The following is a 12,500-nucleotide window of genomic DNA, read 5'->3' as shown; positions in this document are numbered from 1 at the left end:
TAGTTAACACTTAAAGCTAATGTTTGTCATGTCTCACTACCCCATAAAACCTGAAATGACACTATATTGATAGTTTACTCCATATTGCTAATTGTTGCATTATATGGTTTAGATAGAGATTCATATCTAATCAAATTTTGTTTAAAAGCTTTTCAATGGCAACATTGCAGGAAAAGGGGCACTCAAAAAATGTGGAGATAGTTACATTAAGAAATCATCTAGTTTTCAATTTCTTCTGCATCTACTGTGAAAGGTCTTGGAATTTTGGGGTCATTATGTCTCAGTGCAGTGTCTTTCCAAACAAGAATTTGAGTTGTAGATGATACGGATAACCTGTCAAGAGTAACATATTTTCATGGTCCTGACTTTTGAGGGGTAGATGTTTCTTTGATTATATTTATCTAATTTTTGAACGACATCTATTCTTTTTCTTCTTCTTCTTTGTCTTTTTTTTTAATATTTCTTTTTTATTTCAGGCACTGAAATCAGAAGAACTGGATGGCTTCTTTGATCAGTTAGCATCTTACCAATTAGCATTGGATTTATTGTATGAGAAAGAGAGGTACGAAGATGTCATTGATGTTTTTAGAGATCTCCAGAATAAGCGACTGCAAGGAACCAAATTCCCCAAAAATTGCTTCATGATCGCCATTGCAGCTTGCTATAAGATGGTAGGATGTTCTACTGGCAAAGAAAGGTTGGAGGTGTTTGTGTTGCAAAGTTATTTGCCTTTATTTTATGCGTTCGTTCTGTGTGTGTGCTTGTATAATGCCTTTGATGGATTTATAAAGTTTTCTAATGAATAGGAAGGAATATAAGGGTGTTGATTATCTATGAAGATTTGAGTATTAACTAAAAAGTGAATACCTCTGTGATTTGTTGATGACGTAGATGTTCATTTTTATTCATTTTTAATAAAAATAAAAGGCACATGTAAAACTTTTCCCACACTCCTGCAGAACAGTGAGGAAAGTTTAAGAACAGTATTGGAATTTGTGAAGGAGGCCGAGGAGTCTGGCATTTCCATCAACCGCCGATGTCTCATCTTCGTAGCAGCACTGGCCCAAAGGCAAAATCATCCTCACATTACCCTTGAATACCTGGCCAAAGCACGGAACGTCTCCCACATTGCTCTTCGTAATCTGCGAGTAAGTGTCAGCATTGATGGAACCATGCTGAGATAAAAAAGATTCCCAGAACATCAAAGACTTTTGAATGATTAACATAATCAAGAAATAAGGGTGGCAAAGATGTGCTCAAATTTTATTTTTCTTCATGATTCAGTTCTTAGTTAATGTCATAGTCTAGTATTTGGTAACTCCAAGATTTTGGTGCTTCTGCCATGATATTTTCTTGAAATGAGGTATCATGCAGATATAATTATATATATATATGAAAAACTTACCTTGCCGTACCACTTTTTCCTTTTGAAAAGGATTTTTCTTCCCCCTCCCCCCCTCCTGAAATACATGGATTAATTTTCTGGTATACACCAATTTATTCCCCCCCCAAAAAAAAAAAAAAAATCTTTTCCCCGAGATACACCAGTTCATTTTTCTTATTGTCAGATTCTGGCCCTGGTGGAGACATCTCGCTTAGAAGAAGCCCTTCCCATCTTGCGGGCTGTTGTGCAGATTGATATCCCAGACAATAGCCGGCCTGGAAAGAAATCCTACGTACTCAGGGAAACGGTACAGAATTTTTTTTTTGTATTATATAGATTTATATACATTAAGCAATGAAGGCTTTGGACTTAATAAAATATTGGGATAATAGGAATGTGGGCTACTTTTCTATGAAAAGGTAAGTCCAAAGTTGATATTTAGCCTCTAAAGTCCATTTCTGCTTTTGATGTTTGATTTGAAAAAAGGCATGAATCTCAGTTAAAATAGATTCTAAGGCATCAGGGGAATTCTTAAAGTCTCAAGGGAGTATCAGTGCTTTCAAGTGATTGAGGAGCAATCCAAAAGATATGATGCTGTAGAAATAATAAATGGGAATTGGATAGTTTAAGGCTTCAGAATATTTTCTCTTTCAGCATGTACAAAGTTGCTGACACTGACACAGATAAGAAAAGAGGGATGTTTCAGTCAGAAACTCTGGGATATGATATATATGATAGTTAATAATGTGAGGACATGTTCTTTAAGAGCCATCATGTTTTCCACTCCCATCATCAATTGTACAGATCCCTTATCAAAAGTATTAGTACCTGAATTTAGTGTGATCATCACTGATATTCAGCAAATTTTATCATGGCTCTACCAGTATATTTCCCAGGAGCATAAACAGTTTTAAAAAAGATGTGATAATTGCTTTTGTTTTATTTAGGATGTCTTATGATGTGAGGTGCTCACTTTGTCAGTTCTTTGCAAAAAGGCTAAACAGTGCCAATATTGTTCAGTCAAAAAAAACATTTTCTTCATGATAAAACTGTTTACAGTGCAAACTGCAGAGAAATAGCATTGATTTTGTATATTTAACCCCAAATGATAATAGGATAACAACCTCCCATACCATTGCTCACTGTTGTCATGGGGGGCTTAGGAGATGGAGACTGATACCCAGGTAGGGGATTACCCTTACCTTGGGTCTCAGCCCTGCCCTCTACTAATTTTTTCTTCTCCCCCTTTCCTTTTCCTTTTCTCCTTCATATCCTTTTACTGTTCACTTCCCAAGGTGTGAGATTCCTTCTAAAAGGATGAAAAACTAGCTTTGTGTCAGTCATGAACAGCCTCCGGTAGCCATGGGCACAGTGTGCCCTTGTTTAATCACCTTGCCCTTACTCCTTATGGGGTCCCTGAGGGGTGGACCATTTCTTTTCCCCACTTATTTCAGGCTCACCATGGTCAATAATGAAGATTTCTTTTATCCTTATTAGGGGCATTAAGGCTTGACCTTTCATCAACTAGCCTACCTAAATTTAATTTTTTTGATTTCACTGGTTTTCCGACCCCCACCTCTATTTTGACCATGGCTCCAACCACAGATACTAATACTCCCACCTTGATGTTTTCTGACAACCTTGTCAATTTTGAACCACTCACCCTGGTTGTTATTCAGCCTTCAGAATATACCCCTTCCTCATTATCTACCCTCCCCCCCTCATTACTACTCATCCTTATTGTCCTCCACACCACAGTACTACCTCACTCCACTCCACCCCATCCGTCTCCTACCCTTGTCCTTCTACTGCTTGCACCTCAGAAAACCTTTTGTGTATTCTCTGTGGCTCAGCCAAGTGGGATCAATTCTTTGTGATTCCCTCTATAGATCCTTACTCTGACAATACCCTTCTTTTCCAAAATTGTCTCCAAAAACAAGTAGGCAAAGTTTCATTTTTCAGTTGCTCAGATTGCTCATGCCTTGTCACAGTTACATCTGAAACCCAAGCTCTTGCACTATACACCTTGACTGACATCACTGTTAAGTCTATTCCTGCCATATCTCACTCCTCTTTTAGTTCTTGTATTGGAACTGTTTCCATCTCCCCTACTGATTGCCTTATCTTTCACAAGAACTGGTCAAACTGTGAAAATGACCTACTTACCTGCCTTGTTGACTATGATGCAATGACAGTACAGTGCTATACTATTCCTCCCAGAGGCCAATGAAAATCTTACACCATTATTGCGAAATTTAGCTTCTGTAGGCATGACCTTCCTCATGAAATTTATATTGGTGGAGTATCCTGCCCAGTCTGACCATATCAACCCCTTCCTTGTTATTGTCACTCTTGCTGTCTTCTATGTGCCCAGCCTGGTTATGACAATTCAAATTACCCTGCTCAGTCATATACGTATACCAATTGTGGTGGCTCCCATAATGTATTTTGGAACTGCCCTGTCTATAAGCTTGAATCTGAGGTAGCAGTTCTCATATTCAAACTAGACATCATTCTACTTGAGGCCAGACAGGTAACATGCTGACAGAGTTTTCTCTCTCTACTTACTCCAAAATTGTCCTTTGCTCTGCTCCTCTTTCATCTTCTCAAGATGTCTCAGCATCTCCCCCAGTATCTCTTCCCTCTACCCTGAACCATCCTACCTCTGCTCCCCCTCTCCCCCAGTCAAATTCTTTTTCCAGTCTAAATCCAGATGCTCCAATCTCTACCACATCTCCTTCTCACTTTAACTGTCCCACCAAACAACCTAAATGTTCCACTCCATCTTTGCCTACCACATCCTCTCCTACATCCTCCTCTTCCTCTGCTCCTTGAACATCTATCCCTCTTCTCACCTCATAAGAGGTGAGAAGAGACCTCCCACCCAACTCCCACCCAACTCCCTCTAGAAACTGTGGAAGACACCTAAAAATTCATATGCATGACCGAAGAAAAAGCTCCGCTACCTTATCCACCCTTTAATCCTTCTCTTCCAAATGCCTCTACATTCAAAGTATTTATCGATATCCATCCTCCTCCTCCTCAAGTTCCCCCCTACCTCTCTTCCTCCTAGCCTCTCCCAACGCATCTCAGTCTTTCCTTCTCCATCTGCACCATCTTTTAATTTATTTTTACACAAATTTGTTTCCCACTATTGTTACTGCTCACACCTTGGATGCTCACATGAATCCCTTGTCACAATAGTGTCCTTCTCAACACCCCTCCCCTCCTGACATTCTTCCTGATACTTCACCACTTTTCCCAATCTTATATCATTCCCCTTATTCTTTTCCTTCTACTTCTCCAACAACCATCTCTACCCGTATTACCTGTTGATTGTTTCATAATGGCACTTTTGCCAGTTTTCCTTATACAATGTTCCTATTCCTTCCCCTGCCACAAATGCACTCCAGATCATCCAGTTGCCCTATGCCCTTAACCCTTTCCTCATTTACTAATCTATGCTTTACTTCCTTTACTCCTCCTTGTTACCCTTCTCACTAACATACTATCCTGTAATGCTCAATAACCTGTAACATCTAACACACATGTCCTAATCATTAAATCATTTTTATCTTTTTGGCCATAGTATTCTACCTTAGTGCTATGTGACCTTTGATGTCTAGCACATTTTATTTGTTTCAACCATTAACCATTAGTCCTGCTTATCTAACCTGTTTACCCTATCCTTTGATTTTTGGAAATATTGTTTTTTTCATATTGCTCTTAGTATTGTTAATAAGAGTAGTTATAATAATAACAGTATTTTTAGTATTAACATCCAAAGAACTCAAGGAAAGGGGAAATCTGGTAAGATCATTCAGGCTACAAATTGGCTTCTTAGCAGCTGAGCATTTGTGTGGAGCCATCAGTGCGTAAACACAAATCACACAACAAAACTACAGGAGCATTACATGTTCCTGGAGGCATTGGATTAAGAGACTAATGGTCATTAACAAAGCAAATTGTATTGAGCTTACTTTCTGTTTTGAAATTCTTCTCTTGGAATAAGCTCAAATGCACCAAATACAAGTCTAATTATGTAAGCCATTAACTAGATAACGGTAATGGCACTTAGTTTTGGTGCACAGTGAGTCATATTTAATAATCATATAAACTTGTATATGTGCTCTAGACAATTTTTCATGCATTATTCATGATACCTGGAAGTACTGTGTAAACTGATTGTTTGTTTGCCATATATGTCCTTATTGAGTTTAGGTTATTGTCTTAACACTTAGATGGCTCCACAAGTATTTGGTCACCAATGATTTAATTACTAGTACTACCTATTTCACCTTTTCACTCTTTCCATAATTTTCAGAAAATTTTCTTTTATCTTATATTGCTATTAGAAATTTTGATATCATTATAATGATTATAATGTCTATGATAATGATAACAGCATTCCTATTAATAGCATTATCAAAAACAGTATTTTTTCCAAAAACTCAATGGAAGGTGATATCAGGTGAGGTTACAAAGTCTACTTATTGCCCCGACGAAGCAATAGCGAAAAGGCCATTGCTATATTCATGTGTTTTCTTGTTTTTCCCTTCATTGTTCCAGTTGCAGCTTGGTGACTGAGCACTCCTGGAGCCATCTATGTGTAGATACAGTTCACAAAATACTATAGTGAACACCATCTTCCGAGGGGTATTGAGTTAGCAGATTGGTTAAATCATGAATTGCCCCTTAGTAAGACTGATCACTAATGTCCTAGGTGGCATTAGGTATCAGTTTAACCCAGTGTCGACGGGAAAATGGTGTGTTCCCTTTGGCAATGCTTGGTTAAATGTTTCTGTGCATAGATGGCTCTGCCAATGCTTAGCCACAAAGGTCAATTAGTAGATCTTGCAACCTCACTTTTCCTTGAAAAAATGGGAAAATGCTTTTTTTTCTACTAATGCTATCAATATTGACACTGCTATTTTTGTTTAAACATTATATTTACTATATTGTTACTGACATTACTAACAGCAGTATTAAATATTAGAAAATATAAAAAATAAAGGGAAAAGGTAAATAGGTGAGACATATTTCGCGTAATTGACTCATTGGTGACTTAGTACCTGTGGAGCCATCTATATGTAAAAACAATTACAAAATTCAACATACACAATGGGCAATGGCATGTACGTACATGCCATGCCTGGTGGCTTGGGGTTAAGTTCATGTGCCTCTGCAGTAAAAGCACACCTACTCTTTTAACAACTTGATTTGAATTTCCACAAAGTACCAAAATCATATATACTTTTTTTCTATATTGGATATTGTTTGGTATTTGTCATGCATGTTTTATGTCCATCATCATTTGTTCTGGAGGTATTGCATAGAATAGAATTATAAAGTTTTCTGTAATATTCACTTATGTTTTGGCCACAACAGCTGCAATAAAAATTAATCTACAGTAATTTCAGCTACTATATACACTACAAATTTAAGTTCTTTGAAATTAAACTATTTTTCAAAAGTAAACAAATTGTGTGTAAGTATATACAACTATAATAACTTCTTTTATTACAGGTTGAAGCTGTAGAAGCAGCAGTGCAGAAAACCAATGATAAAGAACTTATAGCAGAATTTAAACACCTACACAGAAGTTTAGAGGAAAACCGTCATATAACAGAAAATGTAAGACAAAGTGATAAACAATCAGACATTTTTGTTAATATTGATGTATGTGTATTTTCAGGAAGAGCATTATGAATAATATAACTTGCTTATATGAAAAAGTAAGGAATGGTTTCAACAATGCCACAGTATAACATCTTTTCAACAGTGAATAGATATTCATTAGAAAAAGTTGAGCATACTAAATTTAAAAGAAAGCCAATTCTTACAAGTAACTAAATGCAAGTACAAACTGGGCCTTACTAATACATCCCTATTTTATCCAACAGAGCCTAGACAAATATGTCACTGAACCCATTGATATCTATAAATCAAATGAGAACAAACAGGACAAGGCGATGCTTGCAGCTTCCTTCAACAGAAATAGCAAGAACAAGAGACGCCCACAGAAGTATACTCAGAATAGAAAAGGGCTTTTGGAGAGAGAATGAAAATTCCTGAATACATTACGAGTGACAAATATTTGGACAGTTTGTAAAAAGGAGTGCTTCTTGTGAAAATTTATTGTATAATTTAGACAATATACAACACTGACAGTCCACATGTCTCTGGTTAAACATCTGTATGATTAAATGGTGAGGAAAGTTTGAACGAGAAATAATAGTGAAAACAATTTACTAATTTGATGTATTGTCAGTGAAACAAGATATTAAATTGGTTCACTGTGGCAGGATTTGTTCATTCTTATAACCTTTTCGGATCTTATCATTTTTCACTGTGGAAAATAATGTAAATAATGTAGTATATTGTAATATTCTTATTGTTAAGTGTTAATACGATTCTAAAATTTCAATAAAGAATGAAAGGTCCCCTCTGTTTGACTTAAGTAATGAAGATACTAATATATTTGCTTTTACACCAAAAAGACTATTTGAAAAATTTACAAGAACATAGTAACTAATCATATATTTATTTTCCTCTAACAATCATGTAAGCCTCTTCCTTTAACCAATTTTTATCACTAATACTTTTGGAAAGCTACTTTCTGAATATGTAATTAGAATCATCAACTACATCCCCGGCTAGATGTAGAGTAATGTACAAATCCCTCTCCATGTGGCTTAAGAGTAGGCTGCCTGTGCGAGTTTTCACTTGTGACCATGGGAAAACATGTAGTGCCCATGTAGGAGCTTGAGCTAGTTTTGACAGACAGTGACAAGTAGTGTAACATCACTGCCAAAGATTACATGAAATATGAACACAAGGTATTATTCTCAGTTGACTTTTGACCAAAGTATCAAAACATGTCAATCCTGTTCATCAGATCACTTTAGACCATATTCAAGATCCTTCCTGCATGTGACTAGATTATGGAAAATATTTTGGGGCTCACAAAACAGCGAACAGTACCTTCTCCATTTAAGATGCTCACGTAGCCTGAAGCTCTGTCCAGACAAAGGGGCCTGACCAACAGGCTCATGGACAAGCAAACTTAAATTGTCCAAGCAGCTGGTGAGAAATTGCCAGATGTGCCCAAAAGCTCAAGCTTCCACCTGTCAGACTAAGTTAAGTGTATCCATTGCAGGGTTTTTCTCTCTACATCATTGTAACACTTCACATTAGTAACTTTTGGAAAAAATCTTAACCAATATAGGAATTACTTCAAAATTTTCTGTCGTAGCAACATCTACAGTCCTTAGTGGCATATTAAAATACAGCAATGGCATGGGGCTTTGGGGTATAGCCCCCAGATAAGGAAGTTTTTGGTTCATAGTGCAATGTGTGTGTATTCCTAGAATAGTTAATGGTCAAAATAAATGTCAGACAAGGTCATACAACATTGTGATAAAGTATAGTGGTGAAAGGATTAAAAATGAGGTAAGGGTTAAGACCCCATCCACACTGGCAAAGGCTGCCAGGCATTTACAATGTGTCCTTGCATTAGGTAGGCAGTCAGAACTAGGGCTGACCGCTTTTCTGCCAATTTCTAAACAGATATAGAAAGATAAATAAAATTGAATCATAAGCTCATAAATGGATGAACATTGGATAAATATTGTAAATGCATTGGGTCAGATTCCGATTATAGGATTCGGTGATACTGGTGTTCATTGCACTGCATAAAACGAAACAATGAATACATTAATAAACTAATGTAACAAACCGCACCCGCACCTCTTAATAGAAAGTGTATTAATTTCTCCAAAACTTGTACGACTACATAGCAAGCGTTGCAGGGCTGAAGGGTTTATGTCGCTATGGGACTTGCTTTGCCTTTGATGAAGCACAGCTGAAGTGACATAGGATGGAATATCTGCCGTGATATTTTCGGTTTGCCACATCAGTTCATACGAGGATGGTTTCAGCAATTTGTTGAAAATTTATGTGAACATGGAAAAATTCTAATATTGCTTTAAATATTTTCCTTTGCATCATGCCATCTGTAGTCCTAAAAATAAGAATACAGCCCAGAGAAAAAAAATTACATAGTGACGTCACCATCCATCGGTTGTCTCCAGCCTTAGAGCCAGGCAGTGACAAACAGGATCGAGTGCTGTACAACGTGGATCACAGGACAAGAAAATTGTACCGTGTATTGTAGCAATATCTGACGATTGATGGTGGGGCACGAAAACCAACAGCTCATGGGTACTACCGCACGGCGTCAGTTCATGCGTATGGCAGCAACTTTAAGAACCACCACCCAACAGGCAAACCGTTGATACTTCACAAAACAATTGGGGCACCCTTGAAAATCTTTGCTCACCATTTCTCCGTTTTTGACATCACACTGAGCAAAGTCTGCACCGTAGGTTCATATATGGTTATGAACAGGGTAAGAGGGAAGAACAAATGGAGTACTTAGGCCATTTAGGACAGTCAGGCTTTCATCCTTTCAACATGGCTCTCACTTTCAGATGTGGGCAGAAGGGGATGAAGAGAAGGAAAAGGAATGGAGGAGAAGAAAACACCATGCAAAACTAGTTGATGCAAGGGCTTAGGTCCAAGGTAGGGGTGATACCTACCTTTGACCTCGTTTCTCCAAAATTCAATCTAGTTTCTGCCAATATTAGGAGAAAAATAAAGCTATATCTAATGTAGAAATTTATTACACTTACAAAATTTTGCAAGCCAGTACAGACAACACATCTACTTGTCAACAAGTATTCCTTTTGAAATTAACAATACAAATATCAATATTAACCGTTTTGCCCACGATTCAGTTAAAAGGAAACATGTAAAGCAGCTCTTGTGCTAAGACAGATTACTTTTTATTTTATAAAGGAAATGCTTCTATTATTGGACACCCTCCTTTGTTACACTGAATGGGGTTTCAACTGGTATGGCTCCAGAATCTACAATCTTGACCTCTTGAATAGGCTTATCACCTCTAGTTTCAACTGCTTCAATAGCCTTAACCACATCCTGTTTTGGGAAAGAAAAAAATAGTTAATAATAATTCAAGGTACCTCGTAACTGCTGCTGCTTTTCTTAATTGTGTATGATTAGATGGGACTAGCAGGCACAAGAGCAGACACCTGTAAAATTGAAGTTATGCGAGAAGCCAAAAACTACCCTTTTCCCTGAAGAGAAGGCTACACATGCCTGCTCTTGTAACCACTAACCATGCTAGTTAATACTGACAAACCTTACAGGTTTAATAATGTCCTACTATTAAAGAGTTACAAACAACTTTTTAAATGCTGCAAGATTTTCTGATGCCTATATAAAAAAAAATAAATTTGAAGAACTAAGACACATTAAAACTTAAAACCTAAGCCACACTATTGCTAGACTTGAAATCAGTTTTGAATAGGCAGTTTATGATAACATACTATCATGATGAGTCTGAGATGTAGATGTAGCGTATAATATGCGCTTTAATTTGTAACAATTTTAATCATGTCCAAGTCAATCATATGGTAGACATACAGGTATTGGTATTCATATTGCTTAGAACAGGACTAGATCTAGCAATGCTGTTGCCTCTGCACTTTGCACATTTAAGCTCACCTTTACCAAAAATAGTGCTTGGACTAGTTCCATGTTTGACAGTACACTGTCAGGAAGGTCTACAAGCTTTATCTTGCAGATGGTAGTCTTACCTGCCTTTGCAAGAGAAGTGCAAAGGCCACAGCACTGCTGGACTTATGCAACAGCATTGATTACATGAAGATCATAGAAAATGCACTTACCATGCCAGCTAGCACTTTGCCAAATACAACGTGCCTTCCATCCAGCCATGGTGTCTTGACAGTAGTAATGAAGAACTGAGATCCATTGGTGTCCTTTCCAGCATTTGCCATGGAAAGCCATCCAGCTCCATAGTGCTTCAGCTTGAAGTTCTCGTCAGCAAACCTCTCTCCATAAATGCTGGCACCTAGTAAAAGGAAGTAACCACAGCATTATAGTTCTACTAATACTATATATATACAAGTAACATCTTCTGGAAAATCACATGAAATGTTAAGGCAGCCACCAAATACTACACACCTCCAGTTCCATCTCCTTTGGTAAAGTCGCCACCCTGGATCATGAATTCTGGGATCACACGATGGAAGATTGAGCCCTTGTAACCAGAACCTTCAGGCTTGGTTGCCAATTCCTTGAAGTTCCTTGCTGTAATGGGGACGGTCTTCCCAAACAGGCCGATTTCAATACGTCCTTTCTTCACCCCACCGATGGTGATGTCAAAGTAGACCTTTGGCGCAAGATAAAGAGTTGATTAGTCATATTTTACATGCATTTAATCTTTTTATTTATTATTATTTATTATTATTTATTATTATTTTATATAATATATATATATATATATATATATATATATATATTTTTTTTTTTTTTTTAAAGGTGGGGAATGAGCCCTCACAAGCCAAAAATCTGTTCCAGAAGGCCCCCTTTCAAAAGCTATGCAAAACCCATTAAGTGAAGCCTTTTCCTTTAGGTATAAATATAGTCAATCTGTAACCATCCTTATTGCACCCAAGATTACCAAATCAGTAATTCTTTACAGTATGGACAAACTCACTGAAGAACAAGTCGCAAACTCCACCCCCAAAAAAGTATTCTACATTGCTATGACTGGGCATGCCTGAGGGGAAAAAATTATCTTCACTTCAGGATGCACGGCAAGATGGAGCCGAAACTCAGGAGCATCAAGTGGACTTAAGCCGAGAGCTGTGATTTCTGCAATCTTTTTCCTTTATTTGTGGCATTCCCATTCATGTCTGCAGATTATTTCTTGCCCCAACTACTCTTAACTGTCTTCTACAAGATCATATTCAGTTTGCTCTAACTTAGATTTGGTGGTTAATCCTTAACCACCAAAGCTGTACTATCAAAATGAAATTCAAGCAAAGAAAAAAAAAAATAAAATAAATGCAAAGGAGTATTGAAGTTCCAAGGAACTCACTCTTGCCTAAAGACCTTGGTTACCTTGCAGGTGAAAGTGGGTAAGGTGTCAGGACCGAAACTCACTTCCTCATTACACAATATCTTAATACACATTTATTCACTTCTAATTTGTTTTTATATAGTTCAT

General features: G+C 37.3%; 2 protein-coding genes across 2 annotated transcripts in view; one reads left to right on the top strand and one right to left on the bottom strand.

Annotated features, from left to right (window-relative positions):
- LOC113806290 (pentatricopeptide repeat-containing protein 2, mitochondrial) overlaps positions 1 to 7,827 on the top strand; it is an 11,466-nt gene extending 3,639 nt beyond the window's left edge. Inside the window, exons 4-8 of the mRNA XM_027357405.2 lie at positions 477 to 671; positions 960 to 1,148; positions 1,569 to 1,691; positions 6,911 to 7,018; positions 7,288 to 7,827. Of these exons, the coding sequence (XP_027213206.2) occupies positions 477 to 671; positions 960 to 1,148; positions 1,569 to 1,691; positions 6,911 to 7,018; positions 7,288 to 7,449 (777 nt within the window). The 3' untranslated portion in view covers positions 7,450 to 7,827. The remainder of the gene's footprint in view (positions 1 to 476; positions 672 to 959; positions 1,149 to 1,568; positions 1,692 to 6,910; positions 7,019 to 7,287) is intronic.
- Positions 7,828 to 10,050: 2,223 nt separating this feature from the next.
- LOC113806297 (peptidyl-prolyl cis-trans isomerase 5) overlaps positions 10,051 to 12,500 on the bottom strand; it is a 4,037-nt gene continuing 1,587 nt past the window's right edge. The window contains exons 2-4 of the mRNA XM_027357416.2: positions 11,453 to 11,660; positions 11,155 to 11,339; positions 10,051 to 10,384 (exon numbers count right to left, since the gene is read on the bottom strand). Of these exons, the coding sequence (XP_027213217.1) occupies positions 10,256 to 10,384; positions 11,155 to 11,339; positions 11,453 to 11,660 (522 nt within the window). The 3' untranslated portion in view covers positions 10,051 to 10,255. The remainder of the gene's footprint in view (positions 10,385 to 11,154; positions 11,340 to 11,452; positions 11,661 to 12,500) is intronic.

This window comes from Penaeus vannamei, chromosome 29, assembly GCF_042767895.1.
Source record: "Penaeus vannamei isolate JL-2024 chromosome 29, ASM4276789v1, whole genome shotgun sequence".
Lineage (NCBI taxonomy): Eukaryota > Metazoa > Arthropoda > Malacostraca > Decapoda > Penaeidae > Penaeus > Penaeus vannamei.
Note: the sequence above shows the minus strand (reverse complement) of the source record. Positions and strands in the feature narration are given on the sequence as shown.